Source organism: Triticum urartu, chromosome 7A (genome assembly GCF_056163025.1).
Source record: "Triticum urartu cultivar PI428250 chromosome 7A, HENAU_Tu73, whole genome shotgun sequence".
NCBI lineage: Eukaryota > Viridiplantae > Streptophyta > Magnoliopsida > Poales > Poaceae > Triticum > Triticum urartu.
The window spans coordinates 20581831-20609663 of NC_141879.1; the positions used below are offsets into that span (position 1 = coordinate 20581831).

General features: G+C 46.9%; 2 protein-coding genes and 1 pseudogene across 4 annotated transcripts; 2 read left to right on the forward strand and 1 right to left on the reverse strand.

Moving 5' to 3' along the window:
• The first annotated feature begins 3717 nt into the window (after window positions 1-3717).
• Window positions 3718-12639, forward strand: LOC125524978 (disease resistance protein RGA5). 2 transcript variants are annotated; one of them, XM_048690002.2, is made up of 5 exons: window positions 3718-3922; window positions 8936-9147; window positions 9387-10299; window positions 10378-10601; window positions 10770-12639. In XM_048690002.2, exons 2-5 carry the CDS (start codon window positions 8997-8999, stop codon window positions 12368-12370), a joined length of 2889 nt encoding a protein of 962 aa, XP_048545959.2. In that variant the 5' UTR covers window positions 3718-3922; window positions 8936-8996; the 3' UTR covers window positions 12371-12639. The 2 variants fall into 2 exon arrangements, with proteins under 2 accessions (XP_048545959.2, XP_048545958.2); XM_048690001.2 differs by having other exon boundaries at window positions 10378-12639.
• A 3701-nt stretch (window positions 12640-16340) lies between these two features.
• On the forward strand, window positions 16341-18343 carry LOC125518131 (trimethyltridecatetraene synthase-like; annotated as a pseudogene).
• Window positions 18344-19615: 1272 nt separating this feature from the next.
• LOC125518604 (membrane protein of ER body-like protein) lies at window positions 19616-25999 on the reverse strand. Of its 2 annotated transcripts, XM_048683429.2 has the most exons (11): window positions 25309-25999; window positions 23552-23704; window positions 22783-23361; window positions 22527-22697; window positions 22239-22406; window positions 21829-22092; window positions 21375-21470; window positions 21185-21283; window positions 20788-21003; window positions 20605-20666; window positions 19616-20507 (listed from the first exon to the last, which is right to left on the reverse strand). In XM_048683429.2, exons 1-11 carry the CDS (start codon window positions 25664-25666, stop codon window positions 20034-20036), a joined length of 2640 nt encoding a protein of 879 aa, XP_048539386.2. In that variant the 5' UTR covers window positions 25667-25999; the 3' UTR covers window positions 19616-20033. The 2 variants fall into 2 exon arrangements, with proteins under 2 accessions (XP_048539386.2, XP_048539387.2); XM_048683430.2 differs by lacking the exon at window positions 23552-23704 and having other exon boundaries at window positions 25309-25996.
• Window positions 26000-27833: the final 1834 nt, after the last annotated feature.

Here is a 27833-nt window from a genome sequence, read left to right on the forward strand (position 1 = left end):
TCTGGCTGGTGGTTTTCGGTCGGTTTGGTGTCCCCCGTCAATGGGCATGTGGTTCTTGGTGGCTTCGCGCCGCTCTGCTCCAGCTGCCGTGGTGAGGCGAGAAAAGGTGTGTGTCGGGTAGGAAGGTTGGCGGAGGGATGGGAGGTGCCGACGTGGTCGGGCCACCCGTCGCCGGCACGGGGGTGTGTCGGTCGTGGATGCGTCTGCTCTCCCTACTTCCTCGCCGAAGTGCGGCTGGGTTGATCTGGCGTCGTTAGGGGCAGAGCGACTACTGGCGGCTCTGTCGTTCGCGGGCTGCCAAGTGGGCCAAAGACGCAGCCTTTGGCGGGCAAGGGGGTGTCTGGTTGTAGGTCGGCGGCCCTGGCGGCGGGAGACATGTTGCTTGTGGGCGGAGAGCGTGTCTTGGGTGCGGGCGGGCAATCTTGGCCACGTGGGTGGCATGGTTGTTGGTGTTCGGTGGAGCATGGAGGAGGGATGTGAGTGCCGGAGTTCATTACTTGCCTCATTGTTGCCTGGCCGATGGTGGCGTCATCCGCGGGCGTGGTTTCCTTCCTGAAGGCCCTGTCGCGGCCTCTCCTCCTCTCCATGCTACTCTGGGTGGAAACTTGATCTTCACGATCCGGCAGTGACGGCACCATGGTTCGTGCCCTTGTTGGAGGCACGGTCGAGGAGCCCATGCTTAGTCCGTGTCCGGCTTCACTTCTTCACGGTGACTTGCGCTCCGTGGATGTCTCCATCGACATCAAGTGGTCTTAGTTAGCTTGGTTGTTGTTGAGGTGGTGTGTCAGGTGCCCAGCACCTCTGAATCTCGTCATGGGTGTGTGTGTTGTTTGTGGTGGCATGTGTTTGTATCGGCTTGCTCAGATGTTTGTGGTGTTGATTGATTTATTATATATACTAGGAAAAAAGCCCGTGCGTTGCAACGGGATAAAAAGTATTCCTACATCATCCTGTTAAAAGGAAGAGCCTCAGTCATGGTTAATGATGTAGGAATACTATGATTAACCATGACTGAGGCTCTTCCTTTTAACAGGATGATGTAGGAATACTTTTTATCCCGTTGCAACGCACGTGCTTTTTTTTCTAGTAACGTAAAAGAGAGGTCATTGCTAATAATTTTAAATATGAAACTTAACCTTTTGTGATTCATTTTGTGTTTTTAAGAATCAGAAATATATGAAAATAGGTATATCCGAGATAAAAATGACCATTGTTAAAAAAAAGTTTGGAAATTATGAAAAAAAATTGTTGGGTTACGAAAAACAAATTATAGTGATGCATAGTTGCATAGTTACCATAGATGGATGGATCTACGAAGCATAAATTTGTTTATCAATTATCACTTACTTAAGGCATTTATAGGTTGTAAATGTATAGTTGACTCTGAACCAATAATATTATAACACCAATAATTATAATATTATTCATATATTTATTAACTGAGGAAATTTGGAGGGACAAGTAGTTGTCAGAACGTGCCTCAACAAGAGTTATATACTAACATAGATCTTAATTAACACTGACCACGCGTGAAAAATAGAAGGGACAATTAAGTAGACGGCCTGAAAGTTGTGAGCATCTGATGTCGCACCTCAGGGTGGACGACACGAGCGGTCTTTCGGATCGGCTTGTGGCCCGCTCGGTCCTAGCCAGCTCGGGCCTAGTCCGCTCAAAAAATTAGTCGGTCTGAGCTCAATAATCAGGCCCGACAAAGCTTCGGTCCGGTCCGGGCTTTAACCAAGCCGATCGAGCGGACCGAGAAAATGTAGTCACCGTCGCCGCCATTCCTCATTGTCGCGGCCACCGGCAGCCCCTGGGTGAACCATCGTGTCCCCGAGCTTCCCTTATTCTTCCTTCCTTCCCTCCCCATGCACCATAGCCTCTTGCTGCCACTCGCCATCGCTGTCGTGCTTGCACCACCACAGATCTGGAGTTCTCGACCATGGCCATGGCTGTCGTTTGAGCGCAGCACGCACACTGGCCACCAGCTAGCCCAGGTAGGCGAACGCCTCGCCGGCGCCACCAGGATGAACTGGACGGCCTCTTGCATGTGTGGGCGTTTCACCAGGTTCGCCATGATGTACTGCAGCTCCAAGGCCACTGTTTCAGTTCGTGCACCGACGAACTCGGCGCACAAGCCCACGATTTCTCTGTCGGCAAGCCAACGCTGCCGCCTTCAACTGCTACCGTAGTGGTCTTCCAGGACCCGAGGGCGATGAGCGTGTCCACATATGCCGGCGGCTCGCTATCAGTTTGTAAAAATTCAGTTTCGTAAAAATTCAGTTTCGTCAATACGGTCAGTAGTTCAGTTAGCTAATCTGTCAGTAGATTCAGTTAGATGGTTAGCTAGTTTCGCTCGCAGGACCAGGTCATGGGATGGCATGATCACAATAGTTTGTGCGAGCGCAGTAGTTGCTCGATCTCAGCTCTGCGTCGTGGGATGGCACGCCCAGTAAGCCAGCTTGAGACGAGGGCGTTTTGCTTGTTATTGGCAGCTATTTGAGCTTGCTACTAATAACAGAAAAGCAGAGAAAAGCTGCAGTTTTCAGTGCGCAGCACAAAAACAACATTGGTCAGACTTGTTCTTCTCTCGCGTGAAATCCTCTCCCTCTTTCTCTTGTGCGATCAACAGCTATCTGCAACTACATAAACAGCAGCTAAATAGGACCTAAATGCAGCAAAAAAATAGTCTGCCAGGCAACATCGCTGGTCGGTCCATTCGGTCCTCTCGGGCTTGAACGAGCTGAACCCCAAACGGTCCGGTCCGGACCGCTGGCGGCCGGTCCAAATGACGGCTCGGACCGGGACTAGACCGTGTCTACCCTGAGTCGCACCCTAAGCTTGTATTCTTTAGAAGGATTATGTTCTCGCCAGCGTTGTAGTAGAAGGCATCGTCGCAGACCTCCCACATGGCAGTGCCGATTGACGAGCAGTTTCCTGCGTGGATCATGGTCGCCAATATGGATGTATCAAAAAATGCAAAGATGTGGGCAAGCAGCACCGTGCAAGTGCAGAGAGGAGCGGCATTGCAACTTTAATTAGCGTAGAGCAGCAGCTGGTGGAGCCACGACGCGAGGATGCTTCCGCGGCAGCTTCAGCCCGGGCTCCTCCATGTCCCGCCACCGAGATGTCCGTCCCCGCTCGTCCCCGCCGAGGCATGCGTGTGCCGCCGTCGGCCCTTCCCTTCGAGCCTTTTTTCCTTTTTCCTCGTCTGATCACGTCAGATCCAATCTTTTTCTTTCCATCCAAGCTGTGCTGCACCTTTTCCGTTCTATTAAATCAGTTCTCTTTCCCACAGGGCGGCCGTGCTTTTCTCCCTTCTTTATTTTATCGGTTTTCTCTCGCTCGTTAATTCCTTCTCTTGACACTTGAGGTGGCTTGATGATTTCAGATTGCACAAATATTTAAATTAGTGAAATAGGATGTAAAAAAGCGAGGCGATACTATTTAACAGGAAGAAGCGTATTATGACCAATGTTTTAAATAGCGGGCTATGGCATTTAGCGGCGACCCTTAAAAACAGGCTATAGCCCAGCTATAGCGGCAAATTGTACATGAAATCATTTAGCGGCAACACCCTCAAACAGATATAGTGGGGCTATAGCCGGCTATTTAAAACTATGATTGTAACGGTGACCCATGAAGTCAATCCGTGCCTTATTATTAGGGAAAGATAAAGCGGGAACCCTTTTTTTTTCCTCCGTCAAAATAGATTTACTGGAGCAGTCAGTCACCCCTCACCCGAACGGCGGCCTGGTGTGTTTCTCCGGAGCAGAGGAGGCGTGCGAGAAAAATGGCGGAGAGGCGGCGAGCCAGTGTTTCTGCCGGCGGCCTGTGGCGCGGAGGTCATCCTCAGCCGTAGCCGGCGCCAGCGGCATCCTGTCCCTTAGCTCGGATGGAGGCACTCACCGCGGCTTGATCTGTAAGTGTTCGATTTGGATCTGTACCTAGCTAGCTAGGGTTCCTGATGCTTGCTCCTTGTTAGCGGTAGTCTGATGCCGAGCACTCCATGCTCCCACAAAACGATAGCAGCGCACAGCGGCATAGTTCAGGCATTTAATTTTTAGCGTGATGTACTCATAGGTCATAGCACTCCCTGCTCAGGAGGAAGATTGAGTTGCTGGAGCAGAGGAGTCTGCATTTTAATTTTTCTTACAGACATCCACTTGCTCTGCAAATTCTTAGTTCAGACTTCAGACCACGGGCATAGTAGGAGTAAAAGAAAAAGAAAAACTCTGCAAAATCTAGGGCCGTATAGGATTGTCAAGAGCATACGAATAGACCATCCTGTAACTGAATGAAGGGCCATGGTAGAAGTTCTGTGAAATTCCGAAAAATCAAAATCTAGGACCATACAGGAGTCTGTTTCGTATTCCCAGCACCAGCCGAGGATCCAATTCATCATTGGAAACTGATGAAAACAGGTTCCTGATGGTCCAAACTAAAGCAAGTACAACGACCATCAAATTTCCAACATCTCTAGTAATCTTCAGAAACTGAACCACACAAACGGTTGAAAGAAACAGGAAACAACCTGAATGTTCGGTGTGTACTACTTAGTTACACTCAGACAAATATTCAGAAACAGGGTGCAAAAGGAATAAGTGCTCCACTTCTAACAGGGGAGACATAACTAAGTAGGTCTACTTACAGAAGCTGAACACTTAACACAACTATCCACATCCCCATTATCATCTCAGAGAAGCTCCTGATTAGCCTTATAACCAAAAACTTCAGTAGCGCATTGTCAGGCTTCTCCGTGCTAGACCGAAAAAATCACTCATCTACCAACTACCATATCACTTATCACTTGAATAGATTTATTCACCTCAAGAATATTACCTCCTAACTTCACCTCAGTTCTACTAATTACGCTAATAAGAGAGCTTTGGAAGAATATAAGACAATTTTTGTTTGCAGGAAATATAAGACAGTTATTAGCTTGTGAAATTACTTCTATCCATTTGCCGATCCTTTCAAACCACCACCCCTTCGACCTTTTCTTTAAATACATTCAATGTTGGTGATTGGACCATATTCTTGTTGTGCACTAGCAAAGGCGTCATGGTTCACCGACAACGTCGTATTATCAGTAGTAGGCAGCGCCACATGAATTTTTACAACCACCGCCCTTGCCATCTTGAAACAGAGAGTATATATACAACTTAACGTACCCCAAGAATTAACCGAAGTGGAAATTTAGAAATGAGATGCACATACAACACTTAATTACCTTGTATTCTTGTGCATTAGCAAAAGCTTCATGATTCACTGGCAGCATCGTATTATCAGTACTAGCTGGTGCCATAGGGATTTCCGCAGCAAGCTCACTTCCCATTTCAGAAATATCAACTGGTACTGCGCAATAAAGAATAAAAAATGCCATATGCCTGTGTGAAGAGAGAGTTTATATATATGTAGCTCACACCCCAAGAAATAACCAAAGTAGGATAAGATGCACATACAAGCTTGCTTATGACTCTTGGGCCTTCAAAATAACGTCCTATCGGTCTTGTGGGGCTCTCAAAGTTCTCTGCATTTTCTTAATATACAATAAAATTCTCCGCAAGTTCACTTTTCCGCATTCCACACATATCTCCGCGGGCTCACTTCCTGGTAGTATAAATGGTTATCATTTCTTTGGTGACAAACAAGAGCTTGAAAACCTTGGCCTTTTGGGTGCTTCTTTACTGCTTCTTTCCAGTCCTATTTTTTGGTCGCTTAATCCATAATGGAGAGCGATCTCCATAAGAAATGGCAAGGACTGGATCATCATGCCACTGAGATCCTTACGTTGCAGCTGCAGTGACTAAATGTGTGACAGAGGCCCCCTTGTATTTCCAGCTTCTGCCATGATGAATAGGCGTTGCATGCTTCTGAGCACGCATATGCGTTGGCCCATCTGCCTTTTTCCCCATTTAACTTTTCTTCCGGGTTTTCATGCTGGTTTCTTTTTCTTTGTGTTTATTTGTTTTCCCCTTTCTCCTTTTCCATTTCTAGGTTTTGTTTTTTCATTTTCTTTGGGAAATATGTGAATTTTCCTACAAAGTGCATGAACATAAATCAGTGGCAAATTAACCCTTTTTGGAAACCACTAAAATTTTCTGTAAATTTGAATTATTTTTATTGTAAATATGATTTTTTTTTTAAATGTGAACATTTTTTCAAAGTACATCGGAGTATAGGACAACATTTTTATCTCAACACATGAACACCTATCTTAACATAGGACAACATGTTTCAGGCATATCACCATATTGTCGCAATATATACATGATTGTAGCCAAGCATGTTCATTTTATTCTATTTTTTGTAAACATGAACATTTAGAAATATGAGACTAGTATTGTTTTAATATGAACATGTTCATTGAGGAATAGGACAATTTTACTTTTTGTTTCTCCCTATTTATTCACTTTAAATGGGTTTTATATATGTTTTCTTTACAATAGTAAGTAAAAATAAACTTCAGAATACAGGCCTTTCAAATCTTCTTGGGCCGGCCTACATAAGAGCACTCACGGACAGAGCTAAATTCATGTGTTCGTAAAAAAAAACTAAATTCATGTACATGTTGTTTTGGTAGGTGTGGTGTGAAAATATAACTGAGTACCAGTACATCCAAACGGTAACACTACCCTTTTTGAGTCAATGCAAAGTCGACCCACACCTCGCACGATACTGTCAGTCACCGTCCTCTGCTTTGTAAACCGGGCGGTAAGCTTAACAATGCGCAAAGCAGGCACCGGGTACGACGGAGTGTGCTTCCCGATGCTTGCTTAAAATACTTGAACACCCACGGAACCATGCATGCAGTGGAGCCATCTTTGTCTTGTTAATGTATGGAGATTCAGGACTGTTGTACTGCTTTAGTTAGTATGTAGAGGTTAATTAACCACGACACAGTACTCTAAGCCGCATCTGAATCTATTCCCAAGGTCCCATCTCAGTCTTTGCTTGCTTAAAATATGTTGTTTAAATTTTGTCATACTTGTAGTATTTTGGAGTGCATTATGTTTTCAGTTTTTGTCCATAAACACATACTGCGTTACAATTAGTTACTTTCGGGCATCCATTTCAATACTAAAAATGTTGCAATATTGATCAAATTCTACACTTTTAGAAACACCGAGAGCGACATAATCGCTCACGTTACATTTCTCACTTCTTGGTCCACCTACTCCTCAAGATATACTCCGCTGTCACTATTGTTTGCCGACACGAGGAGCGGTGTTTGCATCCGACGGTTATGCATCACTCTAAGTTTGCATGGCGTCTGTAAGCCCTGGGGGTCGCCTGTTGTTCAGTTTTCTGGTTACCCCCTCTTCTTCCTTCTCTCAATATTATTTCTCCTTCAAGCTCCCTTTCTATGATCCTCCTTCATTCCTGATCTGTGGGCGCATGATTTTCTTTTTCTTTTTGAAGATTGCGGTGAAAATGTTGTTTTGGTATGTGTAGCATGTATAAGACTTATGTGAGTCCAGTAGTCCATCCAGTGTAGCCATTTCGAAAAGAAAAAAAATAGTCCATCCAGTGTCTGCCTCGAGTGAATGCAAAGTAGAAGTGAACTAATGCACAGCCAGCTGCTTGGATCGACGAGGAGACAAGGCATGAAAGGTTCATGAATTGATTAATCCAACTAATATGGTAGCTTTTGTTTCAAACTGGCTGTCTGGCACGCAGTGCGGATCAACTGTGCACCAAACTGTCATGTTAATTAAACTAATACACTGTCAGCTGCTAACTGGATCGAGGAGGTGGAAAGACGGGAGATAAGCTTAACAATTCAAGCACCTGGTGGCTGGGCACCACATTGTGTTTTGTGATGCTTTTAGTGCATGAAGATTGACCATGCTCGTAGTGCTTTCGTACTACTATGAGCCCCCGGGAAGCACAATACTGTAAGCCAGCCGCATCCGATGCTATTTTTCTGCACTCCCAATGTGGCATCTCAGCCTTGGTTACATAGCAAGCTGAACCAGCTACAAAATTTCATTTGTAGAGTGACAGGAGAGGAAAAAAACATTACGTAGCAAAGCGTGCTTTCAATTTCTTCCTTCCCTCCTTCCCTGACACGGCTTGATATAAGAAAAACTGACATTTGGTGTAGACAAACTGTGACACAAAAACTTATATCTGGATCATTTATACACTAGGTTGATTCAACCATTTGACCTCTTTAAATTACATACATTCACATGCTTGTAGAGTGTTCCCTCTTCTCTCTACCTGTTCATTTCGAGACGTCTTCCAATGTAATTTGTCCCCGCGCTTTCCAAATGCAAGAAATGCCATGCTATGTGTGATCCTTTGATGCAGCCAGTGCTCCTCATAGGAGGAAGACAGGAAAAAATAAGGAGATGAAGACGAGGGGACCGGAAAGACTAGGATAAGAAAAATCATAGAGGTGTTGGCCCCGCTAAAGACGAGGGGACTGGCCCCGCGAGGAGATGGTACTCCAACAGCCATCAAATTTCAAACATCTGTAGAAAACATCAGAAATTGAACGGCACAAACATTTAGAAATACCGGATGTTCAGTGTGCTATTAGGGACACTACACAAACATTTAGAAACAGGGAACAAAAAGAATAAGTGGCCCACTGTTTTGAAAGCACTACAAAACATAGATTTGGGTCTACTTCTACCAGGGAAAACAACTAATTAGGTCTACTTACAGAAGCTAAGCACTTAACACAACTATATCTACATCCCCATTATCATCTCAGAGCAGCTCCTGAATAGGCCTATAACCAAAACTTTCTGTAGCACACTGTCAGACTTCTCCACGCTAACAAAAAAAACACCGATCTACCAGCTTTGGTATCACTTGTCACTTGAATAGTTTATTCAGCACAAGAATATTACCTCCTAACTACAACTCAGTTCCCCAGGACTCTGTCCCTCTGCCTCTCACATGCGCTAATCTGATGCAGGGTGGAAAAGGGATCACGAGCTAGCGGTGAGAAGAGGGGGCTGCAGGTTCCTGATTGATTGATGCTGCGAGAGTTCAAGGAGGAGGGGCAGATCGTACCTCTCCTTGAGCAGCAGGTACGGTCTCCACCTATTGATGATGCGGAGGAGGCCGAGGAATCTCCTCAAGTGCCCAACAATGTCTTCTCCGATCCAGGTCCTTCTACCAGAAGAGGTGAGCCCGAGATCCTGCAAACTATGTTTTCCTCTCTAATCTGTAACGCGATTTGGGCAACTATTTCCATGAAAATGAGGACACATCTTCTAACCTCTCCCCTTCTAGTATGGAGTCTTTACTTGATCTAAGGATGGTCAATGATGTCTCTCGACCACGGCTGATGTCGCTCATTATTATTTTTTGCTGTAACATGCATTATTTGTTAATTAATTCTACCTTTGTTTGTGTGTGTTCAGATGTTTCGATCCGAGGCACAGAGATTAGGTCCCCAATCAGTGCTTCACTGGGCGCCATGAGACCCCTTGTTGGGAAGCTGGATATGCTGCTGCAAGCTCCTCTTATACAAGGATGCTCCAACTCCAAGAGGGTCAAGAGGCTCATGGAGGTGATGCGCCTCCTCAAAGATGACGTTGAAAAGATGGACTCCTACCTTGATCAATTGTCAGAGGTGGACGACCCTCCCATGGCGGCCAATTGCTGGATGAATGAGGCGCGCAACCTGTCTTATGACATGGAGGATTATATTGACAGCTTAATATTTGCGCAGCCTGAGCATCCCTCCCTTGTTCCCAACAACATCAAGACATTCAGATCCGGCCTCAAATTCAGATTCTTCCTCAAATTCTTCAGTCATGCCAAGACTACCAAGACTCAGCTTGTTAGTATTGCGGAAACGCTATCAGAATTCAGGATGTATGTTCAGGAGGCGATTGAACGGCACCAGAGATACAGTCTCCATTCTTGCAGCACACTGAAGCGGTGGTTTGTGCCCGTTGGACCTACGGTTCCAGTTTCAGTGCGGTATGATGAAGAAGCGGCACACATTGTAGTCGATAGTTGGATGAGTGAGTTTATTAACTCACTGGTGGCTGACGTTGGGGAGGATCAAGAGCAGCAGCAGCACCAGCAGCTCAAGGTGGTAGCTGTTCTTGGACCGTCATGTCTCGGTAAAACTACACTTGCCAAAGTGTTGTACAGCAGAATTGGGAAGCAATACCATTGTCGAGCTTTCATTCGGGTGTCTAAGAAACCCGATATGAAGAGGATTTTCCGTGACATTCTCTCGCAACTCCAGCATCCGGACCCCCCACAGGATTTTAAGGAGACTGACCTCATTGATAATATCAAGATATATCTACAAAACAAAAGGTACTACTGTTTTTCTTCATACAAAATGTTGCCATAAAACCCTGATTAATATGCAACCTCAATTCTGGCATGCTGCAGGTATCTGATTATTATTGACGATCTATGGGAAACATCAGTATGGGATATTATTAGTCATGCTTTTCCCGAGGGTAGTCGAGGCAGCACAATAGTAACAACTACACAGATCGAAGACGTTGCAGTAGCATGTAGCTGCTATCAGTCAGGGCATGTCTTTGAAATGAAACCTCTGGATGATGATCACTCAAGAAAGCTATTTTTTAACAGACTCTTTGGCTCTGAAAGTGAGTGTCCTGATGAACTGAAACAAGTATGTGATGAAATTGCTGAAATATGTGATGGTTTGCCACTAGCCACAATCAGCATAGCTAGTCTTCTACTAAGCCAGCCTGTCATGTCAAATGATTTCTTCACATACATCCATCACTCGGTAATCTCTTGTTTCTCTGCAGTGCCTACTTCTGAAAGAACTAGACAAGCACTGAATCTGAGCTACAATAATCTTCCTCGTTATTTGAAGACATGCCTGCTCTACCTTAATATGTATCCAGAGGGCTACACATTCTTAAAGGGTGATTTGGTTAAGCAATGGGTGGCTGAAGGTCTGATCTGTACAACAGAAGGGCAAGACATTGAAAAAGTTGCAGAAAGCTATTTCTATCAGCTTATTGGTAGAAGCTTCATCCAGCCGACATGTGTCAACTACTACAATGAGGTGTTGTCCTGTCAAGTGCATGACATGGTACACGATCTTATTGCGCACAAGTCTGCAGAAGAAAATTTCATCATGCCAATAGACTACAGATGTCAAAAGAATGTGTCACTTTCTCATAAGGCCCGTCGACTCTCGCTCATATTCGGTGATGCGAGATATGCCAAGACACCAGCAAACATCCGAAAATCACTAGTTCGGTCAGTTAGATTTTCTGGATTACTTGAGTCTATGCCTTGTCTTACAGAGTTCAAGCTTGTTCGTGTCCTAAACCTTCAACTAAGTGGTCAAGGCTGCCGTGATAATGATATGGCAGACCTCACTGGGATTTCAGAAATGTTTCAGCTGAGATATTTGAAGATTGCAAGCGATGTCTGCATCAAACTGCCGAACCATGTACTACAGTGCCTGGGTACATTGGATATTACCGATGCAAGATTTGCTCCTGTTCCATGGGATGTGAATTTTCCACGCTTGCTGCACTTGCACATGAGTCTTCCTGTCGAGAGAAATCTGCTGGATTGGATAGACAGAACAAGGTCCCCCAGTCTAATGAGCCTTGGCAAGCTAAACCACCTGCAGGAGCTCCATCTTACCTTTTCTTCACTGTCTACTTTCCAGCATGTGGCAAAAAACATGGAAGCTCTGGGTTCTTTAATCGGAGGTCATCGCAACCTGAAAACTGTAGCAGTGGCTCAGGCCTCATCGGTTAAAAATACGCCGGCTTCAAAAACATACATTTCATGGGATTGCATGGAACCTCCTCCCCTTCTCCAGAGATTTGAATTCTCGCCGCACAGCAGCTGCATATTCTCACAGGTACCTTCGTGGGTTGGAAAACATGGCAACTTATGCATTTTGAAGATTGTTGTGAAGGGACTGCCAGCACATTGTGCTGATATTCTCAGAGGATTGCCGGCCCTCACTGCCCTGTCGCTGTATGTGGAGACGCCACCTGATGACACGATCATCTTTGACAAGGCCGGTTTCTCAGTTCTCAAGTACTTCAAGCTTACGTTCATGCGGGGTATAGCTTGGGTAAATTTTGAGGCGGATGCAATGCCTAGTCTCTGGAAGCTCAAGCTAGTTTTCGATGCCATCCCCCCACTGGGCCAACAGTGGGAAACATATGCACATAATACGGCATTAATCAACATCGATTATATGCCAGGCCTTAGAGAGATATTCACAAAATTTAGGGGTGCAGCTGCTGATCTGGAGTATGTTTCGATGATTGGCGTAGTTAGCAATCATCCGAGCAATCCTACAATTGACGTGCAATTAGCGGATTCTGGTTCCTATGGCAACGAAAGCACCGAGGCAGAAATGACAACCAGATGAGATAATTCATTCTGCTTCTCGCTACTAGGAGTACTAGCACAGGTCGGTTCAGGTGCTATAATTAAAGAGCAGATAATCTGGTGGCGCAGAATTTGCTGTCCTGGCTTTCGCTTGCACTGAGTTTGTGAAGTATATTGGGGAAATGTCTTGAATCCACTTAGGCATATTGCCTGTTGTAACTTATACACATCATCATCTGCATGTTGTTCGTGTGAGCTCTTATGTTCTTGACAAACAGTCAGCTGATATTTATGCTTCTTATCTGTTTTTTCCAAAGAAAATTGGATCTTACGAACATCTTTATACAAGTCTAGTTAGTAGCAGACATGGTTCGCCAGAAGATAATGCAGGGGTACTAGCCAATTGAAAAAAAATAGTGTGCTATGACAAAATAGTGTGGCCCTTAAAATAGGCGATTAACATGCTATATCGCGTTATAGTGTGCTATTAGCGAGACATTCTACACTAATTAATTTAGCAAGAATAGCTTAGAACGTTATAGTGTGCTATTAGCGGCGCTCTAGCATGGTTTAAGATTGGAAACGAAGCCACACTTAGATGTTGGCCTGGCAATGATAGATTGGTGATGGGGAAGGAAAACCTGAACTATCCAAGCAAGATAGCGAGAGAGAAAGGCGTCAAGCAAGCCTGTTCTGACCAGGCTAATTTGTCATTCTGACCGCTACTCCATAAGAGAAGGTGGGTGCAAACTCGCCCCCTTTCTTTGATCCATTGTTCCATTCTATTCCCTTCCAAAAGTAAGGTGTGGGTCTCAAAATGGCAACGGGGATGAAACCCATCGGATTTTGCCTTCCCAAACCCATCTCCACGAAAAAATCACAAGCCCGTCCCCGTCCCCGTCCCCGTCACCGTAAGCGGGGCTAGCTTTCTGCCCGTCCTCTAAACCCATTGGGTTTTCTAAACCCACGGGGAAATCAGCATATTAAAGCAAACATAGCAGCAAAATAGAATAGAATTTCAGCAGCAAAAGGAGCATATTTCAGCAGTGTAACTTCAGCGAAAATATAAACAACTGAGAGGGAAAAGAATTGATTTTTTCCAAATCTAAGCCATGCATAGTATTTTTTCTTCATTGTTTTGTCTTGGGCTGGGGGACCATGGCCCCCTCAGAGTTGAACTAAGCTCCGCCACTGCATAGTTCACAAATCACTTTAAAGTGGGCATCATCATGCCATCTTTCACATCTCCAAGCCTCCAAAAGACTATCTTCAAAGCATTCAATGCCAAATCAAAGTGCCAAGTCCTAGAGAAGATCAAAATTTACTCAAGCTATAGTTAAACATGAAAAATATGCAGATTGGTATATGAAATGTGCAAGTACTTGTACTCCACCTGCATTCCCTCTTGAATGTCTTGAAGACTGGTGCAGATCGTGGTCAGCAACTCTTGCAAGATCGGATTGAGCCAGGCGGCGGCGGCCCTTCTCCATATCAGACCGTAGTCGGTGGAGAAGACGTGGAGGGAGGAGGCTCGCCGGTGCAGATCATGATCGGCGGCTCTTGCAAGATCGGATCGAGCCAGGGGACGGCTGGGGACCTAGGTTTAGGTTTAGGTTTGATGTGCGGGGAAGAGAGACTCGGGTGGGGGTGTGCAGAGGAGAGGAACGAGCAATACTGGCCACATCGAGTAAGCAACCCAGCGAGGGGTTGGTTTGGCCTCCACGCTGGTCGCTGGGGGGTTTGGCCGCTCGGTCTGCGTGGCTTTGGGTTGGGCCAGATCAATGCATGTGTATTTTACCGGGTTTTGTCGGGTTTCGGGTACAGGGACTATCGAAACGGGTGTAAACCCACAAAACGTGTCGGGTTGTATAATCTGCCTAATAACAGCCCTGCGGGGATGAAAAAGTGCCCATCCCCGTACCCTAATAGGGTAAAAAACCGCGAGGACGCGGGTTTCAGGGCCCCATTGCCATCTTGATGGGTCTGCTTACTAATACAGAGAGGGTACTGAATGATCGCTGGAACGGGGATATGGGAGAGACCAACTACTAGAGATCAACGAGGCGGCTGGCACATGCGCTGCAGCCGCCGACGGTAAAGAAAAGTAGACCATGGGAGGCCGTCACCACTTGGGTCCCGTGAAGGCCACCGCCACCGCGTCGCCATGTCACACAGCCGATGACTTGCCCAGTTCGTGTGGGTGGAGACCAGCCTCACCGTCTTCCAGCGTTCGAAAACCAACCCTGATTTGTGCTTCGCGAGGCCGGAAGCCACTCTTCTCCTCACCTCCGGGGCTCACGTATGGCTGTCTGATGAGTCGGGCTGCCGGACATAGCAAAGACATGGCTGCGGAATGGGGCTCAGCCGCGGTCGGCGATAGGCTAGGGTAGCCTAGGCTAGCCTAGTCCGCTATAGTCTATCCGAAATGTAATACGGTTTATATGAAAAACATCAGGTTTGCACGAGTTCGTTAGGCTTGTTCAAATCCGCTCTCAAATGTATGCGTTACGGTTAGATGTCCGGCTCCCGCGTCAGTGGCAGCTCCCCCGGTCCACGGACGGTGGTATCCAGTTTGCGGGTTAGTGTTAGAGATCCCAAACTCCCCTTAGCATTTTGTGCTTGCCCATTGGTTATGCACACTAGTAGTTTTGTAACATGTTGATAGCTGGACGTCAGTTGACGTACGTATGGAATAGAAAGTTGACGTATATTGTTTAGTGCCTGATGTATGTGATCCGGTTAGAAGAAGCATTCCTCGCGAACCAACCTATGGTTGGATGCATGGTTAAAGGGACTGTGGTATTTCCAGTCCACTAGGATTCAAACTCTGGTGCTCGCATTTATTTCAGGATTTTTGGCAACGCGCATTCAGTGGGAGGGGACGTTCTTGTTGACGACGAGGTGCCTACGGTGACTTCGTAAAATTCAAGATGATATGCCGGCTCAGTCTTTCGAAGATGCTTATAGAGGTAGGGTATGCGTGTGTGCATTCATAGGGGTGAGTATATGCGCGTGTACTGGAAGAAGCATTCCTCCACATGTACACTTCACGTGGTCTGCTCACAGCTTGGAAATTTGTGTACTAGAAAAACTGAAGGCTTGATAAAATTAACAACTTGAGGAAAATATGGAGTGCTTGGCTTGTCACATACGAAACATCCCTGCAGAAATTGCGTCGGCGCGCGCAATGATGTCACTGAAGCCTGAACACGCACAATAATCCTGCGTGTATCCTCCTATAAGTAAACGTATATATCCAGTATTCACTTGCACTGCATTTCCAACAAACAATGTGTATGCGTAGTGAGCTAATATCAAAGTAGTATTATGCTTGAGATGCTTTGGACTTCAGATGAACTTTAATAATAGATCTGGATCATTTTCACACAAGAAATATTTTTGGTTGTATGTATGGTGACGCTAGCGTCGTGTCAAGAAAATCTGGAAGAAGCTAGAGATGTAGATCATCTGATCATTTTCGTAAAGTAAAACAAAACAGGAAGAAGCTAGAGATGTAGATCATCTGATCATTTTCGTAAACTAAAACAAAACAGGAAGAAGCTAGAGATGCGGTAGATCGATGTTGACGTGGCCCGAACCCTAAGAAATCTGCTAAGTTGACGTTCCCGTTTTTCGGTGCGATGACCTGACTGAGATCTGAGGACACAAAATAATGTACCCCATAAGCCTGCAGGAGAGAGAGAGAGAGAGAGAGAGAGAGAGATACGTAGGGAGTTGTGACTGCCTGACTGGCTCGTATATACACAAGGACCCGAGACAGATTTGACTTGATACTTGTTAAAGAGACCCAAGTAATTAATTAAGTTACGTGCAGCAATATAATCCAGCCCAATGCCTCGAATCACACTTGACTTGATACAGTCATTATCTCCTTCTCCTCCTATAAGTATACACATTCAGTTGCATAACATTTGCATCCATCTCCAAATGCTCAGTCACTAAAACTAGCCCTTCCTCCATCACTAGCTCCCCTTCCTTGGCCATTCAAAATGGAGGCCGCCCTCTTCCTCTCCCTCTTCCTTTTCCTCAGAGCCGCCTCTTGGTGTGGCCACAAACACTAGAACCTCCCGCCAGGTCTGAAACCTTGGCCCATCATCGGCAACTTCGACCTCATCGGCGCGCTGCCGCACCGCTCCATCCACGAGCTCTCCGGAAAGTACGGCCCGCTCATGCACCTCCGCTTCGGCTCCTTCCCCGTCATCGTCGGCTCCTCGGTCGACATGGACAGGTTCTTCCACAAGACCCAGGACATCCTCTACGCAGATGACCCCACCCTCGAGGTCCAGTACGGCCGTGTCGGTGTGAAGGCCACCAAAGCCAATGAATTCTCCAGCCAACCAAAGCCAACTTTGGGTATGTACGTATACAGATAACATACCTGCCTGTTAGGCATCGAGAAACGCTAGTCGAAAAGTATGCAATGAGTTGGGCCTATGCCAACACCGGCCACCGCGCAGCATCGTCCGTCGACGCGGGCAACCTCGTGGACCTCGCCCCCGTGGAGTTGGGGGTGAGCCCAAGCTGGTAATCACCAGTTCACAAGCTACGTCGGGCTGAACCGGTGCCATGTCGCCGGCGTCATCCACAAGACGGTGTCACACAATGCCACACCCATTTACACCGCAAGAACGTTATGCTCTTCATCGTATCCGACAAGATCGACGAGGCCGAGCTGCAGTGCACCGAGACATTGCTCCGCCTGCACGGCGCTTGTGGCGAAGAACACCACTACGCATGCACGAAGCTTCCCAGGGCACCACGTCGTCTACAGTGAGCTGCTGCCCGACGGTGGACGAAGGAGACGCTGGACACGTCCTGCCTGGGACATAGGAGTGTATATAGGCGGAGCCAGGTGTCCACGTCAGCAAAACCACCTGCCAAAACAGCTTAAAATGGTCTGGGGGATGTTTTATCTGGTTTTAAAAACTTGAGGAGATTAAGAATGCGGTTTTAGAGACGAGGGGGTGATGTGACCGAAACGTGATATTTTAGAGGGCTATGTATACTTTTTTCTGGCGCACTAACCATCTACTGCATGCACGTCCATATCCTCAACGGCCACACCATTGACCATGCAGCCAACTACTCCTAGCTAATTGCACGGCCAAGTTCAGTCTTTACGCAGCCACACCAGCGGCCACGGACCCTGCCAAATTAGCATGCAACCATTGACTAGATAACTCACTAGCTAATGACCCGGCTAGCTACACATACAATCAATATGACAAGATTAATGCTAACATTTGACACCCTCATGGAGCACATACTCGATCTCGACGAGCACATCCTAGGCAAGCAGTGCTGCCATGAAGGCGAGGCGGCGAGGGACATGGTGGACGTGCTCATGGACATCGCCGATGACCCCACCCTCGAGGTCCAGTACGACCGTATCGGTGTGATGGCCTTCACGCAGGACCTCATCGCGGGTGGCACCGAGAGCTCCGCCGTCACCATGGAATGGGCCATGTCAGAGCTCATGAGGAGGCCCGCAGCCTTCGATGCAGCCACCGAGGAGCTCGACCGCGTCGTTGGTCGTGACCGCTGGGTGACCGAGAAGGACATGCCGAACCTGCCCTACATTGAGGCAATCGTGAAAGAATCCATGCGCATGCACCCCATCGTGCCGCTCCTCATCCCGCGCATGGCCCGAGAGGACGCCACCATTGATGGCTACGACATCCCCAAGGGCGCGCGTGTGCTCATCAACGTGTGGGCCATCGGCCGGGACCCGGAGCTGTGGGACGCACCGGAGGAGTTCATGCCGGAGAGGTTCCTGGGGAGCGAGATGGGTGTGATAGGGCAGGATCTCGAGCTGCTGCCGTTTGGGACCGGTAGACGGATGTGCCCCGGCTACAACCTCGGGCTGAAGGCGGTGCACTTGAGATCGATGTACTCACGATCGAAGAGCCTCGGTGCCCGGTTGGGCTTGATCAACACAACCCATCTTCTATTTGTTAGACTTGATCTTGATTCCTTGTATCTGCATGTTTGAGTTTTGCATATAGTTTGGTCTAGAAGTAGAGAGTCTTGCTAAGTTTCATGCATGAGCCGTTAGCTACACAGCTGCGTCTTGTTGACCCTGGAGAGATTCCAGGAGATGTAGTGTGTGGAGTTTGTTGGGTTAGTGGCGTAGTAGATGGATTAGTGGGTTAGTGGCCGAGCGTGCCGGCTAGTTAGGGTGTGCGTGAGGCAAACCTCCTGTGTATATAAGTATGGCATTGAGTTAATGAGAAAACGAGGCCGTGAGGGCTGGACAAAACAATGTAGTGTATGTGTGTCTCACCGGGAGTAGAAAGCAAAGCTAGTCTCTCTCCACGGTGAGATGTGTGTGTGTATGTGTGGGTTTCTGAGTTTTTCTTTCCCACAGTATGCGTTCGTGTGTTCCTGAGAGAAGAACAAAGCAACAAAGAAGAGAGAGTTGAGTTGTGTGAGATAGAGGAAGAAGAAGAGCGGCGCTGCAACAACACTATTTGCATGCCCTTCGGGCATTGGAATTCTCCTTTCACGGTATGGATGGAGCAGACCAATTTAGCAAAGGACAAGGACATCAGTTGGGTTTATCAGTAACTAGATTCCATCGACCGAATGAAACCAACAGCAAGTGGCAACTAGTCACCAACCCATTAGTTTTGACTTTTGACGGAAAACACATCAAAGTGTAGCTGAAATCCTGGTTCAGTGACCACCGTGCAAGTTCATGTGCCAAAAAGTGTAATGAACTCCTCCTAAAACCGAATCCAGAAACATGAGCTGTGTGTCTTATGAAACAAAGAACTGTAAGCATACTAATATGTAGTAGTATTTGCCAGTGAGCTGTGTGTCTATGTAGTACGTACTTCATTCAGAGTAGGTGCAGAAGAGAGGGCAAAGACTGAATTTGATGTCCCAAAGTAAATCAACTTGAACTTGAACTTGGTAAATTTGGTTTGGATTAATTCGCGTATCGACATCTGAATTCGCCTTCAGTTGTTATTGTTTTTTATAGCACTTGGTAAGTGTAGCAGCCATGTCTGTCTGTCTGTCCCTTGTTCAACCTGCTCACGCTGCAGCAGCGAAAGCGCAACAACGGACCAACACAACAGCAACAAGGGACACTTGTGTTTATCCCTAACTAGCGAGGACTCGATCAACCCGTTTCTAAGTACCTGCAGCAAGGGTAGAGTCCATCATCCGAAATTCCGAATGAAACCAACAGCAAGTAGCAACAAGTTACCAACCCATTAGTTTTGCCGGAAAATGTATCAAAATGTTTCTGAAATCATACTTCATTGAACGATGTGTGTCATTTTCAACTTTATGTATGAATCTGTACCACATCAACTTTATGTATGAATCTGTACCCACCGTGCAAGTTCATGTGCCCAAAGTATAATTACAACTCCTAAAAGCATGGCATATTTTGCTTCATCCAGAATAGGTGAGTTACAACATGGCATATTTTTAGAGTATGTAACACTGAACTTCTTGCTCTTCTTGCTCACAAACATTCTGACAAAGATCACCATGAGAAGCATCAGAGCTTCAAATGTACAACAAAACTACAGCAAAACAGCTTAGCAGGTAGCAGAAACTCAAACAGCCTTCAGATGTTTCTTCATGCAGTTGCAGGCACTTTCTCTCGAGCTCGCTCATTTCTTCCCTTTTTATACCACCAGGACGTGCTCCCAGGAACTTCAGACTTTTCAGAATGAGGCCCATGCAGACGACTCTGCCCCAGCAGCATAAGCGAACGGCGACGACAGCCCCGGAGGAGCACGAGCCGAGCCGCCTTGCTCAATGATTCCGTACTGCACCAGTAGCCGCGTGATCAGCATGCCGGCGACGTACGACAGACCCGATGAGCTCACGGCGATCATCAGGTAGTACATGAGGGTCTTGAAGTAGGTCCTGGTGTGGACCTGTGCCTTTCCGAGCGCCAGCAGAGCAATGCAGGCGAGCGAAGCACCGGCGACAGCCATCATCTTGTTCTCCCGGTCGTTGCTCTCGCGGAACGACAGCCCGTAGAGGACCGACGGGAGCAGCCCGAACACCATGTACGAGAGCAGGGCCATGACCATGTGGAGCCGGGCTTTGGACCGCCTCCCGAGCTGCAGCCAGTAGTGGCCGACCTGCTCGTCGTCCCCGTCCACGTCTCGGATGTCTCTTAGATCAGCGATCTGTTATTATCATCGAGGAAATTAAGGACATGTTAGCGTTTTGATGATCAGTAAGAACAGAACAGTGTGAAGTTCAGTCAGAGAGAGAATTTGTTACATTGTGGAAAATGAGAGGAAGTCCTCCGATGAGGTTGGCTATTCCCAGGATGAATATGTCCACTGCAGGCAAGAGAAGGACATAATTTCATTAGATGAAACAATGTAATATATCAGTGTAAAAATAGTGTCATTAATTAATTAATACAAGCAGGCATCTGGTAGCAAGAGGATAGTAGCTGACATGTTTTGGCGCCGCTCGACGCTGCTGCCGAAACAACTGAGAGGCTGGTGACTGACTCCACTAAGCCTCCATACACTATGGCTTTCAGTATATCCCAGCCATCCCTCCGTTGGGGTCTAGGAGCAAGCTGATTCACATCTCCAGAAACTGGTACCACAACATGATCTGCCGGTTGAGGATTCGGCGAGCTTGGTATATCGCCCCTTGGGATGAAACCTGGTACAGGGGGAGACAACTTGGCCATCAGATACAAAAGAGAGATTAAGATGGCACCGACAAGAGAGGCACCAAGTTTCACAGAGGTGGTTGCTCTCGGAGATTTGTTTGTTCAGTACGTAACGTTACGATGATAGGCAGTGTGGAATAATAACAAATCTAAAAGGAAAATACCCCTCACCTTGTGTGATATTTGTCGCAATGGGGCTATCGAACTTGAAGTCTGGTGTGTGAATTGCATAGCTGGGAAATGAGCCATTCTCTGAAGTTCCGTGAGTATCTGAGGAAATGAAGTTACTACTGTCAGGCTGCACCTCTGATTAAACAGTACATAGCTCATGCACGCATGCTGATCACTTAATCAGACATACCTTTGTAGCTAATTTGGGGGTGAGTTGGATCCATGATAGCTCCACCAGAAGGCATTTTACCGGTCACCACTTCGGATACGTCTTGCTTGAAATATTCTGCATGTGATGTTTCTATTGTCTGTTAATCTAGTCCAATACTTTGGCATACTGATCCTAAATAAACTGTGACGATGGAGTTACAATATGGACAAAGTTATGTGTATGGATTTCTGATATATTGGCTGGCTGCTATGCTCCATGAAACTATACTAGCAAAAAAAATTGGCATATTTAGTGTTTGTACATTTTTCACAGCGCTACGGACACGGTTTCAACAAAATTTCAGAATTCGCAAGTACAGATGCCAAACGAATGTGGCGCCTTCGCCATTATTTCTATAAAAAAATTGTTGTTTTATGGTCTTGCTGACTGATGATCACTAAGTTGCAAATATAAATATGATTCCCGGTAGTACCTGTAGAGGATGATGTTTGAGGTGATGCGCTAGGTGCTCCTGTTGTGGTTGTAGAAGATGTGGTGTTTTTTTCTGAGGTGACTGTAGTGGTAGTTTCATTGTCTTCAACTGTAGTGGTGGTTTTCTGATGTTGGGAAGATGAGTCAACTGTCAACTGCTGTGTGCCATGACTATGCTGAACATGTGATTCGTTGGTTTCAGTTGTCGTTGTGGTTGTACCACTGGGAGTCGCTATACCAGGTGACGGTGGAATCCTTGGTGAATCTGCAACATGTTCAATTGTTCAACCCAATTTAAACATCAATTGCAGGCTCTTCAAACGGAGATGTATAATATTTTTTAACTTGGTCAAGGAGAACACACACACACACACACACACACACACACACACACACACACACGTTACATACCTGCAGGATCAGTTTGGTTCTCCGAAGGTGATTTGACTGTCGAATGCTCTGGTTTTACAACCTTGCCTTCACTATGATAAACATACGATGTGCTAGATTGAGATTCAGTTATTGTGTTTGTATTGTCAGAGCTCTGTGTACCGGACAGCAATGGCACCGTCGTTGGATCTGAAATATGTTGAATTGTTCAACTGATGAAATGGAACATCTACTGCAAAGACAATCAATAACTATGCATATTTCTTCCTTTAAGTTGGTCCAGAGAACATAGGTAGGTTACAAACATACCAGCACGATGAGGTTGGTTTGGGCTATCTCCTGGCTGAAAACAAGACAGAAGCCAGCTTGTGCAATTTTCAGAGTGAGGAGGCATGTCCTCTGATGCAGGAGGAGGCAGAACATCCGGTTGTCCGTCCACATCCCTCCTCCCAAATATACGGAATATGTTGAAACTGCATCCTGGTGAAAAGAACAAAAGTTAAGCCACTCCCTATTGCAACAAAATATTAAAGCAATAAAACTGAACTAGGAAAGTTACTGATACCTGTTGGAATGAAGAAGGAGAAGCATGACAAGCATCTGAATACTTCGGGCGATTCTTCCTCAACCCTATCAGGTAAAGGAACAGGAGGCACATGTCCTTCAATATACGGTCTCTTTGACGGTTCATCGGCGGGTGTTGTTCTTACTGTCCTTTTCCTCTTCTTCAGGATGACCCTCCGAGTTATGCACGAGGTGCAGTTGGGACAGAACAGTTCATAAGTTTCTTGCTGATCCAAAATCTTCTCGAGGTCATACTCTTCGACCTTCGGTTCAGCCTCGGTGACATGTCCGTCCTTGTGAACTTCAGTTGGATAAATTTCAGTCTTGTTGATTTCAAACATGTATTCTATCTTAGGTTTAGCGCCGTTGGGGACCTGATGAAAAACATTTGAGTGTGATCCATTCTCTAACTTGCCGTTGCTTGGACCATGATTAATTTCTTGAGCATTTCCATTTTCATGTGCTTCAAGCCCTTTGCCTTTTGGAGTCAATGTCCCATTTGTGTCTTCCTTTTCAGTACTAGATCGCATCGTTCCCATGACATGATAACTGGCAGTTACTTCAGTAATGATATCAGGGACTGAAAAAAAAAAGCAATATCAGTACTAATACAGGAAGCAACTTTTTGTTTTATTTTGTGCAGCAAGAACTTTGAAAAAATATGACACAGAGAAGGCAAGCCAGACTGGCAAGTTTGCTAGGTAAACTGAAGCTAATCACTGCTGTCCTAATTTTTTCTTACCACCATATTGTTGGGCCTTGACACTGACCTCTGTTCGGTGAACCGTACAACGGTTCTTTCTGAACTAACGATTTGGGATTCCATTCGATCTGGTGGCGATAGCCCTGATGGTTCAGGATACCAGTTTCGCAAGGACTAGCCAAGCGGTGCGTCCAATCGCAGAGCCGACACTTCCATAGCCCTTCAGTGAAGCAATAGAAAGCTAATTTTACTATACAAATTAAGAGAGAACTGGAGTCCAAGTCTAATGGAAGAAAGCAGAGGCTTCTAGTACACAACTCAATGATGACTTGTAACTTGTAAGAAAACTTTTGCCTCAAGGAGTCACTGTCATTATCCGCACTGAGAGGGCATGCCTATCATTGTTTTTTTTAGTGGTCAGCAAAATATTTCCTAGGTAGTTTTGAGTGGGAGAGGGCTAGTTTAGATGAGAATGATCTGTAAGTGACCCAATCAAAGAAAGAGTGGGTAGGCAGGGATGTTGGTACCAATCAGCATCAGTGCCCTACCCACCATGTGGTCCTTACCTAGCAAGTTAGCATGTGTTTTCCATGTCAGGTATCATGTCCTTTTTTTCTGGTTTCTAAAGAACAAGAAAATCTCCAGAGTACTGAAGGCAATATAATCACTGCATCCTTATCCCCAGGTAAAACTGACGGAACAGAAACTACAGGAGTCAATTATTTTTTTAGAGAGAAGGAACAGCAGTCAATTTTTTGCACATTTTATCCATACAAAGTACTAGAAATGAGACAAGATCACAAAGTTAGTTTTCCCAGCACACATGGGTTATTTTTAAAGAAGGTTCCAGATTGCTTTCCAGAAATGGACAGAAGAGAAGTTGCAAGTAGGGTCTAAAATGCAACAGGAGTTCTCTCATGTAGACAATAATTCAGAAAACGATCATTTCTGAAGAAACAATATGGAATTCGGTACGATTCTTGAGAACTATCATGTATCCAGTCGCAGTGCTGACACTTCCACAATCCTTCAGTAAACCAATACAGAGCTAGTTTTACTTCTTCCACAAGGAGAGAAAATCGGTTTTCAATCAAAGAAAACAGAGCTATCTAGTTCCTAACCCAAGTACCCAACTATGTGCCGACTAAAGTCATAGTCATATCTACCCCTGACCCTGAAGGCGACACTTTGGGGTTGTGGTCAGGAACTCAGGATCAATGTGCTCCCATTTAATTTTGACTGAGAGGGGTCTGTAGTTGCATCCTGTAGCCAAATCAAACCAAGATTTTTCAGGCGCTGTTGCTATCAATCATTATCTGTGCCCTTCCCTCCTTTGATCCTTACATTACATACCATCTGCTATTGGTGTCCTTTTTCTCTTGCTTGATTCTTCTAGCAATGATATAGCCACTGCATCCCAGGCAGTGGCTGAGGGGAAGTCCCCACTTTTTGAAAAGAAATGTCCCCACATTTTTCATTAAAAAGACTATTGCTTGCTTGCCAGAATTGGACAGAAGAAGTTGGAAGCAGAGCATATAATGCAACAGGATGAATTTTTCAGTTTATCCTCTGAAAAATAATGATGCAGATTGCAGCCTCCATCCAGCAAGGAAGGGGAACAGCTAAAAATTAGGCAAGAGGGAATGGGGAACAGCCTCCATCTATCAATCAATTAATCAAGATTTGGTTCATCTTTATCTTGTTCTTCCTCCCATGAGGAGAAATTAATCAAAGCACAGGACCAGTTCACCCACCCCGAACAGTGGAGCTGCAAGCAAGGGGGATGAGAGCAGAGCAGATGGAGAAGCAGAGCAAAGCTCTCACCTTTGGCTGGATCGAAGACGATACTCTTGTGCTGCTGCTGCTGCTCCTCGACCTTGACCTCCTCCTCCACCGCTTCTTCCTCTCCCCCGCCACTGGCGTGGTCGTCCTCATCTCCCCCACTGGCATCGTCGTCTTCTTCCTCTTCTTCTCCGCCATTGGCGTGGTGGGCGCCGTCGCCGTTGCCGCTGCCATTGCTGCTGCCGTGGCCGTGGGAGTGGTCCAGCCGCTTCCTGATCTCCCTGGTCAGCAGCTCCTCCACCGCATCAGCGCCGCCGCCGTGTTCCTCCTCCATGATCTCCACCTCCTCCTTGAACTGGTCCCACGGCTGGTGCGCGCCGGCCTCCGCCACCACCTCCATCGCCTGCCCCCTTCCTTCCCTCCACCTAGGCTATGCTAGGCTAGGGCCAAGAAAGCTCCCCTGTTTCTTGGTCTCCTTCCTCCCCTGCCTCCGCGACTCTGCCTCGCGCCCCAAGAATGGGGATGGGATTTTATACTGGCGTCGGCAGAGCCCCCTCAATCTCTAGACCATGTGTGGTGTGGTCGTGTGGGGAAGAAGCTGCTTCTGCCTCTGCTTCTTCTCGCCATTAAATTAGTGCGGCTGAAGAGATCAATCGACGGCGTCGCCGTCAAGCTCGAGATGGCCCCGCGTCCGTGGAGAGCATCTTGACTTTGGGAGGGTCGTGGTTTATCATGTGATCGAGGTAGATGCACAGTAGTATGAGTACATTGCTGCTGATGAGATGAGAACAGCCGGACCCACTTGTCGGTCACATGGACCCATCTCATTTCCTTTTTTTTGCGATCATGACAGACAGGATAATACTACTAGAGTACAGTGGTGCTAAAGTTGTCTTAGATCAATGCAAGGGCAACCAATAACCACCAACCACTTGGGTTTGGTGTGTCTCCCGTTCTTGACTACTTGATTTTGTTCCTCGCCATTCATGTATGCAATGAGGAGGATAAGAGTGACATGGCAAATCCGACCCCTCAAACGCCCGTAAACGCGTCCGGACTGGTGCACCGTATGGGGTGCCATAGAATGCGACACCACCTCGCCAACGTCCACCAAGGCGAGTGCTGCCACCGCGTCCCGTGCCCACTGCCGCGTACGGCAAGCACACCGCGTCATGTTTGCATCGGATGACGCCCACGGTACGTCCATGGCCTCGGCACGTCAACAGAGGGGTTGCGTGTCCGCCACCGCGTTCGGACGCCGGACGGACCGCACCATCTCCGGTGAGGCAGCGACGGCTGCCCTAGCGCCGGATCCATGCACCATATGGGTGGATGCCATGAATTTTTCCCGACGGAAGGAGTCCGAGTGTTTGACGTGCACGGGCCTCCTCTCTGGAGCGGCGGAGCGCAAGTCGGATGGCCATCTACTCTTCGGGTCCGCGTGGGATGAGCTCGGGGTCGACAGATCTGGAGGTAAAGGACTCGGATCCACTGCCCGCCATGTCGAAGACTGCCGGACGGTGCCGGGACGAGCTTGGGTGGCGGAAGGGAGTGAAGGCGGATGGAGTGAAGTGGCTAGGGTTTGGTCCGGCGAGCGGATGGGAAGAAATATATGTGGGGTCGGGTGGGCCAGCATGGGCCGAGTCCGATGTGGTGGGCGTGCCCGAACGCCCCCATATTAGCCCCATTTTTGGGCTGGATATGAGGGGTGCCGGTCAGCCGGGGCGTCTGAGGCGCCCATCCGGGTCAAAAATTTGCGAGCGGATAGTGACCGGGCGGCCCGCCCGGGCCTATGAGGCGGATTTAAGGCGCCAGGTTGTAGATGCCCTAACATACATTTTTCTTAGAACAGATCTTCCATGAACTTTCTTTCCCCTCTCGCAAGGCGACTGGGGCAGAGCCTCCAACCCTTCGATCTTCGTTGGTGAGCCTGTGAATTCGCCTTCCCTCTACTTGCCACTCCGACGGCTGGTGGCGAGGAGGTGAATTTTGGTGTCTCAACTCCGGGTAGTAGATATATAAGAGTTTTAGTTCTCACAGACATGGCACTCGGACGGATGTCGCCGCTTTTTCTTTGAATTAGTCTTCTGGGCTTCGGTCCTCCTCAAGTTCATCCGTCGGGATGGATTAGACGAAGCTCCCTCGTAGATTCCTGCCAGCTCCTTGAGGCGTCGAGGTTATGGTTTCTCGTCGTATGTATCAACGGCGAGTTTTGGTGTCAGCCTCCTTAGGACCACGTGCACGAAGACTTCTCAAATGTAATCGACAAGGTCAGGCCGATTGCGGTATGGGTGCGGTGACAGCGGTACGTTGGTGGCTTGTTCTGGCGGCGATAGTGGTAGTCCGATGGTCTAGAGACCTCGATGTAATTTTAATTATGTGTGGGGTATTTTGTACTTCTGATGAGCTACTTTTATAATAGATCTTATAGTCATGTTTTTAAAAAATGTACATTTATATTCTTTTCCCATTTCTTCTTTGATGAAACTACGCGTGTATGTATGTTCCTCGTTGTCTCGTGGTCTGAACAGAGCTGAAGATATGGTTGAGAAATTTTTGACATTGTC

Excerpts from the sequence above, each read along its gene's own strand:
- LOC125524978 (XM_048690001.2), top strand. The coding sequence starts at position 8,997 with ATGCTGCGAGAGTTCAAGGAGGAGGGGCAGATCGTACCTCTCCTTGAG. Across the intron at positions 9,148-9,386 it reads AGGTCCTTCTACCAGAAGAG|ATGTTTCGATCCGAGGCACA; the intron begins GTGAGCCCGAGA and ends GTGTGTGTTCAG. Across the intron at positions 10,300-10,377 it reads ATATATCTACAAAACAAAAG|GTATCTGATTATTATTGACG; the intron begins GTACTACTGTTT and ends GGCATGCTGCAG.
- LOC125518604 (XM_048683429.2), bottom strand. The coding sequence starts at position 25,666 with ATGGAGGTGGTGGCGGAGGCCGGCGCGCACCAGCCGTGGGACCAGTTC. Across the intron at positions 23,705-25,308 it reads CGTCTTCGATCCAGCCAAAG|GGCTATGGAAGTGTCGGCTC; the intron begins GTGAGAGCTTTG and ends GCTTCACTGAAG. Across the intron at positions 22,698-22,782 it reads CTCCTTCTTCATTCCAACAG|GATGCAGTTTCAACATATTC; the intron begins GTATCAGTAACT and ends TCTTTTCACCAG.